General features: G+C 36.4%; 1 protein-coding gene across 2 annotated transcripts; it reads right to left on the bottom strand.

The window, feature by feature from the left end:
- Nucleotides 1-10,905: 10,905 nt before the first annotated feature.
- On the bottom strand, nt 10,906-13,983 carry LOC102238223 (calcitonin-1-like). 2 transcript variants are annotated; one of them, XM_005805595.3, is made up of 5 exons: nt 13,923-13,983; nt 13,382-13,470; nt 12,991-13,116; nt 11,771-11,946; nt 10,906-11,347 (listed from the first exon to the last, which is right to left on the bottom strand). In XM_005805595.3, exons 2-5 carry the CDS (start codon nt 13,462-13,464, stop codon nt 11,340-11,342), a joined length of 393 nt encoding a protein of 130 aa, XP_005805652.1. In that variant the 5' UTR covers nt 13,465-13,470; nt 13,923-13,983; the 3' UTR covers nt 10,906-11,339. The 2 variants fall into 2 exon arrangements, with proteins under 2 accessions (XP_005805652.1, XP_023188551.1); XM_023332783.1 differs by lacking the exons at nt 10,906-11,347; nt 11,771-11,946 and adding an exon at nt 12,175-12,475.
- Between the last annotated feature and the right edge of the window lie 728 nt (nt 13,984-14,711).

The raw sequence follows: 14,711 nt of genomic DNA, 5'->3' as shown, positions 1-14,711 counted from the left end.
ATATTTTCATTTTGGTCTCTTTCTTATGATCCTTTCTAACTTAACTTTCTAAAGTCTTCTTCTTTTTAGTTTTCAAGCACGTTCATGGGTTAGGGTTAGGGTTAGCCTAATTTCATTATTTTCTGATCCCACCATTATACATCCCAATCATGGTGTATAATGATCAGTTTTGAATGGACATGTTGCACAAGATAAACTACATGGGAGAAGTGCTGCGGAGTTACAGGACAGTGGCTCCCTTCACCACCACCCCTGCTACGGTATCAGGAGGCATGGGGAGGTGTTGCAGCCCGCAGCCATAGTTAACCATGGCAGAGCAGCAAGGGCTGGCTGCTGCCGTGCCTCAGTTCCTCCTGAGACACAAGGGCGAGTGAACCTTTGAAGTTAAAAGTGTGGCTGGAAGACAATGTGAGCTGTATGTGAGCATCTTATCTATGGTGTGTGCAATGTAATGTCAGACCAGAGATGGTATGTGTCACAATGTCCTGACTGTGAGTGCAGGACCATATGTGTGGACTAAACCAGGATGCCTTTAAATACAGCATTAAGGTCCAAGTCAAAACCAACACTTTAAAGAATTTAATTTTAGGAGATTTTTTTCCATTTATTTACTTTCTTACCTTTATATTTATTTCTTTACTTTTTTACACATATGGAACGTAGTAGGTGGGAAAATATGAAATAAAAGGGGCTTAATTGCACATTAACTACAAATATACCCATTTGATACTTTACTTACTTACAGTATCTATTTATTTTTGCATTTGGGTATAAGTGTAATTACATCCAAATGCATAATTACTCCTGCCTGCCCAATGACTGCTGGGAACCAGGCTCTTCACAATCCTGCAAAGAGTATGGCGGGCGGGTGGATCTGCAAATGGATTGATGGTATTCAGTAAACTAATTCAATGCCTGTGAGCAGGGCAAAATAACCTTTGTTTTTTGGGAGCAACCACTGAAACCGTCCCCACAATTTAGAGTGCCAGATTTAGTCATTTCCTTTTATGCCATCTGTCAACATTGTAGAAGCATTTTGCTTCAAGATATATGCCTGATTGATAAGAATGTACATCAGGTTGGTGCCATTGCATGCAGCTTTTTCATTATCCAGCAAGCTCCCAAGGCACTGGCCTAATGAGGAGTGTAACAATTAGGGCTGCATGTTGTGTGACTCTTTTAAGAGAAAATCAGATGGGCATTTTTATCAAGCATGTCTTTGTATGAATTCCTCCATCACTTCCAATTGATTAGATCATCAGCAAAGAAAGACCTGACTTTCCTTTTTGATTTTTTGCAGGGATATTCCCATGATTACAATAGTGGCTGTGAAGAAAACTTACAGTAAAACAGAGCACAATGGAGACCTCAGAAATGCTAATGTTTCTCTTGGAAATATAAATATACTGCACACAAGAAAGTTACAGTATGCTTTGAGAGTGGTTTCTAATTTGTGAATTGGCCAAGTCAGTCTTGCGCACACAGTGAATTATTTGATTTATCTTAATCCATGATGGCTGCTAGAATTTTAAACTGTGAAATCAATGAAAAGTGGTTAACCAGCTAAACAACCACATTGGTTGAGCCTTGGTGTTTTGACTCCATTGCACATTGAAGTAATGAAGCCCTTAGATAACAAGTCTAAAAGTGTGTTTAGAAGATATCAGATTTTAATGATGAAGCATGCTGTTGGTTGAAGTTAAATCAGTTCACCAAAGGCTCACATATCAATAACTGGCTTCATTTTTCTATATACAGTTTCATTTAGTTAGACAGTTTGAGATACTTTATTTATTTACTTACTTTTATTATTTTTGATTTATTTTTTGCTTGATTATAAATAGTTTTGAAGATGGGAGGATTATTTAGCATATTTAAAATCCTGACTTATGGAAAAGAGAAGGATGAAAATTGACGAAGTTACTACTCGAGATGGTTAATTCTTTGCTGCCATCTAGGGGATGTAAAGAAATATTACGTATATTTTATAATGAAAGCTTTTCCGTTGGACATGAAGCATACACAGAATTTCATAACATACTTTCTTTATTATTATTTCAAGTGGATACATTAATAAAAAAATACGATTTTTAAACAAATATATATATGTGTGGGGGGCGTGGGGCTTGGGCATGGGTGTGGGTGGGTGTGTGCGTGTGGGTGGGAGTGCGCATGTGGGGGTGCGTGTGTGTGTGTGTGTGTGTAGAAGTAGCACACATTGAAAATAAACATTGTTAAGTCCATAGAAAACTATTTGAATCTTGAAAGACATTGTATGTGTTTTATCTCTTTGATATGGAATTATTCACTTTACTTACACAATTGAAAGCCCTGGGATTTTCTTTTTCTCTTTGAATTTAACACCATCTTGAAATCTTGAAAGTATTTGGGCAAATCTAACTGGAGGGAATCTACATCAAATACAAAGACTTCATTACCATTGACACGCAGGAAGCCAAATTAGGCTGTGAAATTATATTAAATTAAAACCCAGTAGATTTGGATGCAGTGTTCACTGCAGAACATTATGAATATAAAATGAATGTGTTGTATTATTGAAAAGGCTCTTCAAGGCAGCAGAATGTGTTTGTGAAGCTGAGAAAACTTATCAGTGTTGGTTTGGATTTTTATTTTATCCTAAACAACTAGTGACAGAGTGACATTAGTTCAGCATATATCACCATGCACAACATGGATAAAATAAAAAATAAAAATAACCCCTGCTTCCTCACATGTTGGATGGCAAAAGTGAAAATGAAAAACTTGGATTGCAATAAAGTACTATTTATGAGAAATATTAAACATGATTTAGAAATTCACTAAACCACTATTAGACTTAAATATATTGTTTATGCTTATTGTTTTAATCAGGCTATTCTTCTCCTTATTTCCTTATTTCAATGTCTTCAGTAGATTTCTTTAGTTTTCAGCTCTTTCACCTATCAACTGATAAGCATAAGTAGTATACTTATACACCCAAAAACACAGAGCTCTCAATAGGTTTGAATATGTTAAAAACTTGATTTGCAGGTTCTTTTGATTTTTCATAAAGAATGTCCACCTAAAAGTAGGTTGAAGTACGTTAAAGGATAGTACTTATATAGAGTTCCTTTTACATGAATTCTTGCAGCAGTGTGGCATGGCAAGGAGGTAATAAGCCTCTGGCACTGAAAACCCAGGTTGCTTTAATAGCAGCCTTTGGTCCATCTGCAATATTGGGTCCAATAGATTCTCTGTGGGATTTGAGTCAGTTGAGTATGGGGGTCATTCAAGCACTGCTCATTACAGCAGGTATTGGATCTTTTTTGACAGTGTGGCCAGGTAAGATGTCCTTCTGGAATATGACATCAGCATCTCCATGAAAGGTGATCATTTCAATGGAATCAGGGAGGGCACTGAAATTTTCTGGTAGATGCTTGCACTGATTTTGAACTTGATAAAAAAAAAAAAATGAGTAGATCAAACCAGCCACTGACACAGATCCCTAAATCACCTGGGTCTGGAAATTCTATGCTGAATCCTGGATTCCTGGAGTTTGGAATTGTTGCTTCCAAACTCTTCTTCCAGATTGTGATCTTCATTTCCAAATGAAATGATTAATTTACTGTTAGGGTTAGCTTAAAAATAGAGCTTCGACTGCTGATTAACTTGCAGCCTTTTTTGTCAGTATCCCAGGTAAATTGACTAAAGGTCAAGAGTAGCTAAACACAATGAATACCACAACTTTACTTCATTTAGATATGTCTGTGTGTGGCGACTCTGATTCCAGCAGCACTCTCAACCTTTCAGTCAACACACTTTCACACAGCAAAGTGGGACTGCTCAGTGTACAGCCAGCTACTTTAGCAATGACTATTGGGTCCTATTTCTCACCAGACTAAGACATGTATGAAATCTTTAGCCATTTTTAAAAGTGGGAGTGGGGAACACTGAAACCAGAAAGGATCCAGTAAATTTCTTGGACTGGTGAATATGAGTGTAACATGTGGTAGCAATCACCACTGCTGGGATTTTTTTTATGAAACAATCACCAGATGCTATGTTAAACAAAACAACAACCATAACTTCCAACACCTTTGCTCAGCACAGCAAACTAATTGGAAGAAATGGAGATGTTGTCTAACCCCTGGCATTTCCATTCACTTTTGAAGGCTACTAACTGTACCTTAAAAAGGTTTTTTGACAAATTTGAAAGTAACCTTAAAAAAAAGAATTTACTATTTTTAAAAAATAATGAAAAAAATAATGGCAAATACAAAATCCCCTTGTTGAAGTTTCATGGTTAGTTCACATTTTGTTCCTGCACACCCTAGAGGAGTCCAGATTCTTGCATCATTTTTTTCTTATCCATCTGCATCATTTTGCCAAAAGTACTGAGTCACTTGCTTTTTCACCCACATGAACTTTAAGGGCACCCAATTCTCTAGTTTTTCTCAGTTGCTTTGGTGCAATTCTCAGAACAGAACTGAGATTCTCAAAACAACTTGCTCAATCTTTAAATCATTGTGTCACTTGTGCACATCAAGAAAGCATTTTCTTATTTCTTTCAACAAGTTGCAAATGTGTTTGGACATCATGCAAGTAAATTATACTGTACACAATTCTCTGCATTTTCCTACATTTTCAATTGCTTATGTAACATTGATCAAAATGTCATGATCGAGTACAGTGTTTGTTGACTGTACTCACCTGTTTTAAGTTGATCCCTATGGAATTTAAGTCTGTGTTTTCTGCTCACTTGTGGCCTGGTTGTCTGCTGTCCTCAGATTTATTTCATCTCTGGTTTCTGTGTTCACTTGAAGGTGGCTGTTATTCAGACTATTAGACTGGAATAGACTAACCAGTAAGCTCCCGACGCCCCACACTCTTTCCACGAGGGTCAGACAAGTCCTGTGTTGACACGCAATTAGCCTGCTTCTCAGATCCAGAAAGAGATTTCCGGGAAGGATCCAGCTCATTGTGATGTGCTGTCGGCCTCTGGTTTTGACAGGGGTTGGAAAAGCCTGATGCTGACACATCCACAACCTGCTCCATGGCGCTTGATGTCGCTCCTCATACTCCTAAGCCCCCCAAGTGTTCCTATGCCTCTCCTTTGACACCTGCATTGACGCCGCCTGCCTCCACACAGGGTTCTCCATGGGTTCCTACATGGAAAGCTGGCAACCTGTGCATGTCATGAACTTTAGCATTTTGACTTCACTCTGTGGCCTGACACTCTCCATACAGTATATATATATATATATATATATATATATATATATATATATATATATATATATATATATATATATATATATATATATATATATCGCCCATTTCCGTCTTTTGTCATCAAGGTGCTCTGGTTCCTCAACACCTGACGCAGACCTTGTTTGGCCGGGCGATGTCTGAGCCGGCATGTTATGCATATTAGTATCTCTACCTCTGGTATGAGGTAGGCAGTAGCTTGAAGGGTCTTGCCTAAGGACCCAGACTGGATTCGAACCCCCGATATAGATCTCGGGTGATATATCGATACCTTATCTATTGAGCTATCCAGCCAGCCTGGATCCAGGCCCTCTCCTTCCAGGAGAGGGCCTTGGCACCCAGATGGTGACAAGAGAAAAGTGACAGACGCTTGTCTCCAGACACTCCAGAAATCTGACATCCTCTTGAGAATGTCAGACAACTCCACTGAGACGGATGAACAACTCTAACACCACCTCTCATCTCCTTCACTGACTGTGTTTGGGGTATTTGCACATGGATACTCGTATCTAAAAATAACTCCATTCTGTTCCTTTTAATCAAATGAGACATATACTGTCTGTCTTCACTCAGGGAGAGAGAAGAGTGAATCTTAAAAAGACTTGTCTCTTGAACATGTTTCAAATTGTTAGAGGGGTAGTATTTTGTAAAATGAACTTGTTTGAGGTTTACATCATATTGCAATGCTATTCCCTCATCAAAAACATACCTGGAGTTTTGCTTTAATTCTTTGAGAAATCATTTAATATCTTGAGACAACCATTCAGCTGTGCAAAACACCTGGGTGGTCTGAGTGCCACCTTGGAGGCGTAGCTCCTCCTCTGAGCTGCAGTTTTTAAGCTTCTCCTCACTAAGCAGCCCTGCACTCCAACTCCTCCCCTCAATTCCTTCAGACTAGCTAGCAGCAATCAACAAGCACCTTGTGGAATCTGTTGAGCTCATTATACAAGCTATTTCTCAGTGCTTCGCTGGTAAAAATGTTGTTATGGAGTTAATAGAGAAGCACTGTAATGATGACTTCCTGAAGGACAAGTTTCAGAAACATTCAGAGGCCCAAATTCAAAGCATTAAATTACAAAGTCAATTGTCTTCTAAGTCATGTTTAGCATTTTTATGACAGAAGGTAACACAATTATTTGATTGTGCTATGAAATAGCATTATGTGTCTGGAAAATACATAACACTGACCATTTAAGGTTTGTTGTTACATTGTCACAAAATCTTCAAGACTAAATTTTTAAAGCTTTTGTTGTTATTTGATTAGTAAAAAGACTTGCCATGCCTTTCAAGTCTCCGTTTTGGCTGGAAAAACGGGAGACTTTTTCCAGCTAAAAAAGTCGGCACTTGCAAGGTGCTGCAGGTGTCAACAGGAGGAACAAACAAGATGTTGTGCCAAGAGATGGTCTCCAAAAACTGACTGTTGGATCAAATATATCAATTAAGCAGAACTTCCAACCTTGAAGGTTAAGGTCTGTTACACATGTACCCAGGAGAAATAGAGACAACCCTCAGGAGGGCTGTTAAAGCTGTCATCACCAGCTCATGGGGATGAAGGAACATTCCAGACTATGTTGTTACAAATTGATAACTGTGAAAGACAAAAACCAAACACAAGGAAAAAGCAAATGTAAAATGTATTATCCCCAATATTTACAAAATAATAGATCTTTGTAATAATAAAGGTAGATGAAACAGTTGTTGGGGGACAACAGCATACTGGAAGCACAGTGTCTCTTTATTTAAAATGCACATAAGGTATTGCCAGATTAAAGGACTACAAAACATATTTTCAATATGCCCAATCCATTATTTTACTGATGTTTGTGTTGTATTCACCTGAGGCCTCCATCCACACAAACTTCTTCAACAGGCATGTTGCTGCACAGCATTTTAAGGTTAGTTTTAACATTAGCTCTAGTTAAATCATTCTATAGGACATAATTTAAAACATGAATGAATTAGAATTTTTTTGTTTTGTTTACAATAATCTGTCACCATTGTTTTAATATTTTCACTTAATTTATTTATTTTTTTTACTTTCATACATTGTCTTTGTCAACCTGGTCAATACTTTACACAAAGCTATGCTGGCCACTTTAGAATTGCAGCAACATAATAAAGTCAAATTTTTGTGTAACCTTCTGTGGAAGAAAAGTATCAAATTAATGGTAATTTGCTCAGCATAGGAACTTATTACACACAGTCATCAATATATTTTTATTAGATTGTTTTCTTTCTTATTATTATTTCATTTCAGTGAGACTTGTTTCTTTCCACTGATGAAGCTCAGTCAAGCTTCTTAGCCCAGTTTGTCAATTTTAAATTTTTTCATATCTTCCACATTATTTCAGTTTTACACCGCTTTCTTTATATTAGTATTTTCTTTTTGTTCACCTGGTCTTCAGCTTTGAATAGATATTCAGTCACAATATACAGCCACCAATCAACTCTGTCTCTACAATTGTGACACTTTCAGTTTAAAAGGTTTGCCTCTCATAGCACAGTCAGACTGCAAAAATTAAAAAGAGTATATTGAGCTCCAGTTGTCCTCTGGCCAGTCTGATTATTGACATCAGAGTAACCTTTCTGTTGTTCAAATTGCCAAAGCTAAATTAATTTAAATAATCCAGAAATGTATATTTTAGACTAGTTTACTTGCAAATTATGTTGCACATTTTTTCTTTGCCACTGAACATGTTAAAAGTCAGCTAACCAGTCCAGTCACATAGAAATCTACAAGCTATTGCCCATGTACTTTGCAATCTCACTTTTGAGATCACAGAGGATAGACCTTTGGAACTACAAAGGTTATCAAAACCAACCTGACATTTCTGCTGAAATCTAGGTGCTTTTTGCCATAATGTCATAAATAGAACCTGTCAGCCAACACAAGTGTAAAAGATCTAAAAGCAGCATTTGTTTCTTAGATATAATAAAATTCAAGAACAGATGAGAAATATTAATTGCCTTCAACCAGTTTGGATTACAAAGCTATTTCTAAAGCTTTGTGATTCAAGAAAACCATATTTACAACTACTATATTTAAATGGAGAAAAAATAGCACAATTGTGAATGTTCCCAGGTGCAGCTGACCTATCAAAATGACTCCTAGAGTACATCTTCAACTCTCCCAGGAGGTCACAAAAGAACCCCCAAAGACATCTAAGAAGTACATGATTCAACAATGGGGCCAAAATGGCCTCCATAGGATGGTTATAAAGCCAAAATCACTGCAGACCAAAAAGAACACAAAGTCCCGTATCAGATTTGCCAAAAAAAACATCTGAGTATTTGGGGAAATGCACTGTGAATAAATGAGACAGAAGAGGTCTGTCTCTTTACTTCTGACATAAAACTAACATTTCAGGAAAAAAATGCAGCACGTCAAACATAGTGGTGGTACTGTGATGGACTGACTGGCAGTTTCAGGAATAAGACGACTTGCTATAAATGATGGACCAATGAATTTGAACATATCTTGACATCAATGTTGTGTTCTGAAAAAAAGAATCCTCCTTTTGTAAATTCAAATGTTTGCTGGTAGTTTTGTTTTTTTTTTCCGAGGGTTGGCTCAACAAGTTACTAGGTTTAGGAGACAATACAGTAATCACATAGCGACAGGTTGGTTTTGATAACTTTTCTCTTAATAAATTAAATTCTAATTGAAAAAAAAAAAACTTTTCATGTTTATTTTGGTTATTTTTTAATATGTTTAATGATCTGAAACATGAAAGTGTAATGCTAAGTCACAGCAACAACTGAAAAAAACAGAGAAAGGTCAAATACTACTTCCAGGCTGTAAGTATGCAACACTGAATTTTAATTCCTCTGAAGGCATCGGTGACTCAAGAGGTAGGAGTTTGTCCTGTGACCACTGGGTTGTTAATTCAAACCCCCATTCTGTTGAACTCAGTTATGTTTCCTTGTGCAAGACACTTCACCAGTCTTGCCCGGTGCCAGTGGTGTGATTGTATGGCAAAGTGTTTCTGTCAGTCTGACCAGTGCAGCTGTGGTTACAATGCTTACCACCATGATGCTGCAAAGCACTTTGGAGTCCTCTGGACAAGCTATTTTACCTTTAATTATAATTAACTATGACCTACTTTACTTTGCTTTTTTGAACTATGAGTGGCAAATATTCATCTCTAAAACAACATATGTTTTGCCAACAGCTTTAAGATTTAATTAAATTGTTTAAACAATAAGTTTCATAATGAAGAAAGTTTAAAAAGCTTTTTTTCTTTACTTTAAATAAAATAGTTCTTTGTGCATACTGAATGATATTTGCATCCATCACATTATAAACGGTTGTCTCTATCTTTAGTCTCACAGTCATATCTGAAACTGAATTGTATGTCTGCAACAATATATAGCATTTGGAGCATAAATCTTTTATTGATTGGGTAAAGTTGGTTGAGTTCACAACCTTAAAAAAAATATTAAAATAAAAAAGGTTAAAGTATAGATTAAGCAAGGCCACTGAAAGGACTTAACTTCATACTGTTGTCTTAACAAGCCACATGATTCCAGCTGTGATTTATCATTATTGAGTATTTATTTAGTTTGTCAGTTTGAAAGGTTTGAAGGATAAAGGTCATTGTGTGTGATAAACCTGATTTTAGCCTGATCAAAATACCCACTTTTAAGTGTGTCTACAGATATGGTTAAAAGTGGCTATTGTCTGCTAAAAAATAGAAACGTCTCTTGTCAGTATATAGACCTTTGTCTTTGTCAATGAGTGATTAACTTGTGGTAAAAAAGATGTTTTCCTAGTTGTTCAGTTATTGGGGGTTCTATGAAATTTGCTGATCTGGTTGAAGTTGAGTGAAGCGGAACTTGATTGGTCAGGCCTCATGTTGAGGTCAAACTTTGATTTTTGCATTGTCTCTTTTCCACATGACTTTTTTACTATTATTAGTAAAAAAGCAGTAGCCATAGCAGTAGAGTAGGAAGTGCAGAGGACTTACTACTGCACAATTTTGCATACACAGAATACATATAGCTGTATGAGGCACCTTACAAAATTGACTGAGTTACATCGGTTCTGTCAGGAGGGATGGATCAGAAATCCAGCAAACTATTGTGAGAAACTTAAAAGGTTTGACCCAAGTCATACAGTTCAAAGGCAATGCTACCAAATACAAATGAGATGTATGTAATCCTCTTTTGAAGACATTAATATATACAGTATATGACATATTATTTATCTCATTATTCTGATTTATCTAAATAAAGGGCTATTTGGTCTGATTTAACTTCAGATACTTCAGATACTAAGATAAAAATGTTTATATCTGTTTTTATTTCATATTTTGCACACTTCTGGTTTAAACTTTATGCAATCATCGATTTATCTTCATACAAATGATCTTTTATACATAATTCTGCAAAGTTAGACATACCTCTCAGTTAAGGTGGTTTTTATTGTTCACAGTGGAATTTAATATAAAAGTAGTAACTTACTGAAACCACTAGAAAGCAAAATGAGAGACATGTTAATTTCCCTACAATCTACAGTTCAAGGTTTACATTACAAGTTTGCATATAACATATATTAACTGTTGATGTTCTCTGTTTCATTCTCTGTCCGTACCTTTTTAATATGAATTGACATAAATGGTTAAATCAGATCTAAAATTCATTCAATGCAGTCACACAGTAGCTAAAATACTATTTATTCCTACTCCCCATTTGCAATTATTCCAACATTTATCTTTCACAGGTAATTTATCTCATCCACAGTAAAATGAAAGAGTTTCACATCAATGTTCAGAAACAGCCACAGAACATTTGTTAACATTTGTGTCAGTAACACAGATGCAACGTTTAGCATTTCCATTTCGACACACTGTAACACAGCAGCAACGGGTCAGAAATGCAGATGAGCCAGAGGTCAAGGCAGAGAAAATGAGTCAGCTCTTGTCACTCTAAGCAGCTTTGTTTTCTAATTACTAACAGACTACTTAGTTAAATGAAAGACACATCTCCATGTTTGTGAAGGATAGTTTCTGGAATGAACTGCTGCTTCTTCTTAAGGTGCTTCTACCGTGACTAGACGATGATGGAGCTTTGTCTCTGAAGATAAGCCTGATCTATTGAGCTAAAGAGAGGGGAAAAAAGAAGAAAAAGTTTTAGATTTTTGCTGAAGGGTGCAACAGTTTGCAACAGTTAGTTAAGAACTAAAAGCATCCATGAATTTAATTGTAAAAGTGCAGTAAAGTCAGGATGTTGGTGTAGATTTTTTTTTTTTGGTTCATTTTAGATGGATAGGATCAAATGTTTGTAAACATATCTGATTTAAAAAAAAAAAAAAAACAATATCAAAGATTTATTTTAATAGTATTTATCTTGGTCACTCTTCAAACTGGAAAAGACAAGAAGACAATGTCATAGAAGTCCCAAAATGAATAGCAACAGGTAAATAAATAATTAATCCAAACTCACCTATATCTTCAAGATGATAAATTTCCTATTCTTTACACTACATGATTATCTCTTTTAGAAAAATATATTACTAACATACCATGTATCTGGTCTTGCATCAGGCCATGCCGCTTTCTTCTGCCAAATGCTTGGGCACCAACATTTGTGGGAACAAAGTTGCTGTGTCCAAGTCCACCTGAGCGACTCAAAAAGTCAGCCAAGCGGTGCGTCACACAGGTCGCCGTGTTGCATGCCCGTTTTTGTGTTGTCGAATTGCTTGTAAAAAAAAAAAAAAGTTAGAATATTTCTGATGTGATGAAATGAATGCAAGCAATAACATGTTTTCCTGTTTCCTTTCATTCGTCATACAACTTGATGTTCACCAACATTGTTAGGGATAAAAGCAGTTTGATGATGATGGATGTTGAATTCATCAAGAATGAACAAAATTGCAACAAAGAAAAAACAACTACTAGGCCCAATTATAGCTGTTAATTTTTTTATTGTATCGAATATATTTGCAACAGTTTTAAATTAGTTTTTATTATTTTAAGTTGGTGACAAACACATGGAGAGAGACAAACAAGCAAACTCAAATAACAATCATTTGGTGTAAAATTCAGAACTTCAATTGTATGTGCTGACGTAGTTTTCATATAGCTCAGAAAGGCTTCTTCTCTTGCCGGGGGTCCCTGCTCCCACATCAGTGCGAGGATAGGTTTGCAGTTTGTGAATATCCTGGGACAGTCTGCCAAGCACACACGTGCTCAAGCCGGTGCAGCGCTTTGACACGGGTCTATTCCAGCTGTTGGAGATGGAAAGAAACATGCAAAGGCTTACAGGACAGTAACATGCAGATATTGACCTTTGGCTACATGCGTTTACAAAACAACTCTATATGATAATATACAGGCATGCTGACAAATCTAAACGGTGAATGATGCTAGCCAAAACGAAGCAACCTAGTTTTTATGCCATTGTGCTATGGTTTGTCTGTCATGCATATTTTTGGGATGTTTGACATCATGCAAACATTATTATTCTAAACTCATGCTGAACTGCAAACAACTTATGTAAAACTGATGTGACAGCAATGAATGACTGACTGACTGGATGAATGAATGAATTAATTAACATGAATGAATGAAGGCCATCCATTCCATCTGATTCCTCCCATACGTTTCAGAAGCCTCATTGTATACCTTCAAAATTATCACCAAGCTCAAACTGTTGGACTTGTACACAGAACCATGTTACGTTTCATTAGATCAACAGAAAGGATTAACTATTTAAAGATGAACTGGAACATTCAAGCCATACCTCTCCCCGTCAGCTGGTTGTTTTGCTGGTTCATCTGAGGTTATCTGCACGAACTCTTTGATAGCTCTGAGTAACATTTCAGCATCCTTGTTCAATAGTGTGACCCCATCTGACATGGACTCCTTACTAGTTGAGAAAACAGTCATTCAGTTGGTGCATTGATCTCTCTGACTCTGACATAAACATTAGGTAAAAAGATCAAAAACTTGTTCAAATGAAGATAATCCACTTTAAGTGATACTTGTAATCTTAAAGACACAAGCAATTCCATCTAGATGAAGACGTTTTAATATTTCAGTGATTTCAAAAGATATATATTTTAACTCTCTTTTGACAGAGTTACTTAACTGAAAATGTCTAACTACTGCAGAAAGCATGCTCCAGTTCTCACCTGGATGGTGCCGCATTCGAGGACGTCTGGCAGAAAAAAAGGGCATAACCGAGAAGGAGTGTCCTGAGTTTAAGCATGCTCATGATTCCCTGTAAAGAGAAACAGTCAGCTTTGTTGGTGCATGCAAAGAAGTCTTTACCTCCACTTTGTTTGAATGTACAGACATTTAAAATATACATATATAAGCTTGGCTGGAGAAAATACAACTATTTTTTTTTTCAGTTTCAAATGTGATTTAAGCTTCTACATATTTTAACATTTTGTCCTAATCTGATTCTCTCCTCCATTCTGTCTGGATTTCTGAGGTTGCTCAGTCGACCAGTAGAGTTGTATAGCTCTAAATGGGGTTTTGTCTATTAAACAAATTAAGCAAATAATACAAATGCAGCAGATTCACATTTCCCTCCCTTTGTTTTGCTGTACAGTGAAAGTTACTCAAGCGCCTCAAAATATGCTGCATCACATTTAAAATTGCAAGCTGTAAAAGCAACAAATGATAAAAACAGTTATGAAAGGTAAACAATCTTATCTTCTTACTGACCTTGTGATTATAGATCGTCTGCAGTCGTAACCGATGAGGTGACTTGTGAATCTGCTGTGCTTTCTCACAGTGCAGGGCTTTATATATGTCCCACATGGATTTCTGTAATATCTGAGTAAACACTTGATTATACGTCATTGGACAATCCAATGCTTTGCCCCAAAGCTTTGAACCAATCAGAGATCCTGTGTAATTTATTGCAAGCAAATGAGAACTGGTATGCTAATATAATTTGCTGCGTGGTCTCAAATCACAAAGGTGTGTCAATGTTTTGAATAAGAGGGGGTGGAAGATAATAATGTTTATGCCTGTGAAAATAACCAGCTAGTTTTTAAGCTCATAATTGCCATTGTACTGGTAAGCCGAAATTCAGTTTCAGAAGTTTCAGTCATGAATGCCAAGCTTTCCTTTTAGTAGATAGCAATGCACATCCAGAACTAAGCAGGGAGAGGAGGAAGTTGGAAGGAAATGCTGTGTAAATCTGTTTGAGTCTGAGGTGAAATCCTGGATGATTTCATAATTCTAGTCAGATTTAATTATTTATGTATTTACCATTATCTATGGTTTTTCCTCAGTTACTTTGGTCAATTTCTCATATAATTTTCAACATTTGCAAAACAATTTGTACAAACAGCAAAGCACAATGGATTACCTGCAAACTCCAGTCTCTTCCTCAACATACTTAGAAAGCAAATATCTGTGTCAAAGAACATGTCAGTGCTTCAGAATAACAATTCCTTGTTTCATTGTGTTCGGAGATAATTCAAAGGTCCTTGTGTTAGGTTGAGA

Source organism: Xiphophorus maculatus, chromosome 4 (genome assembly GCF_002775205.1).
Source record: "Xiphophorus maculatus strain JP 163 A chromosome 4, X_maculatus-5.0-male, whole genome shotgun sequence".
Taxonomy (NCBI): Eukaryota; Metazoa; Chordata; class Actinopteri; order Cyprinodontiformes; family Poeciliidae; genus Xiphophorus; species Xiphophorus maculatus.
The sequence above is the reverse complement of the archived record's forward strand: the minus strand, read 5'-3'. Positions and strand labels throughout refer to the sequence as shown.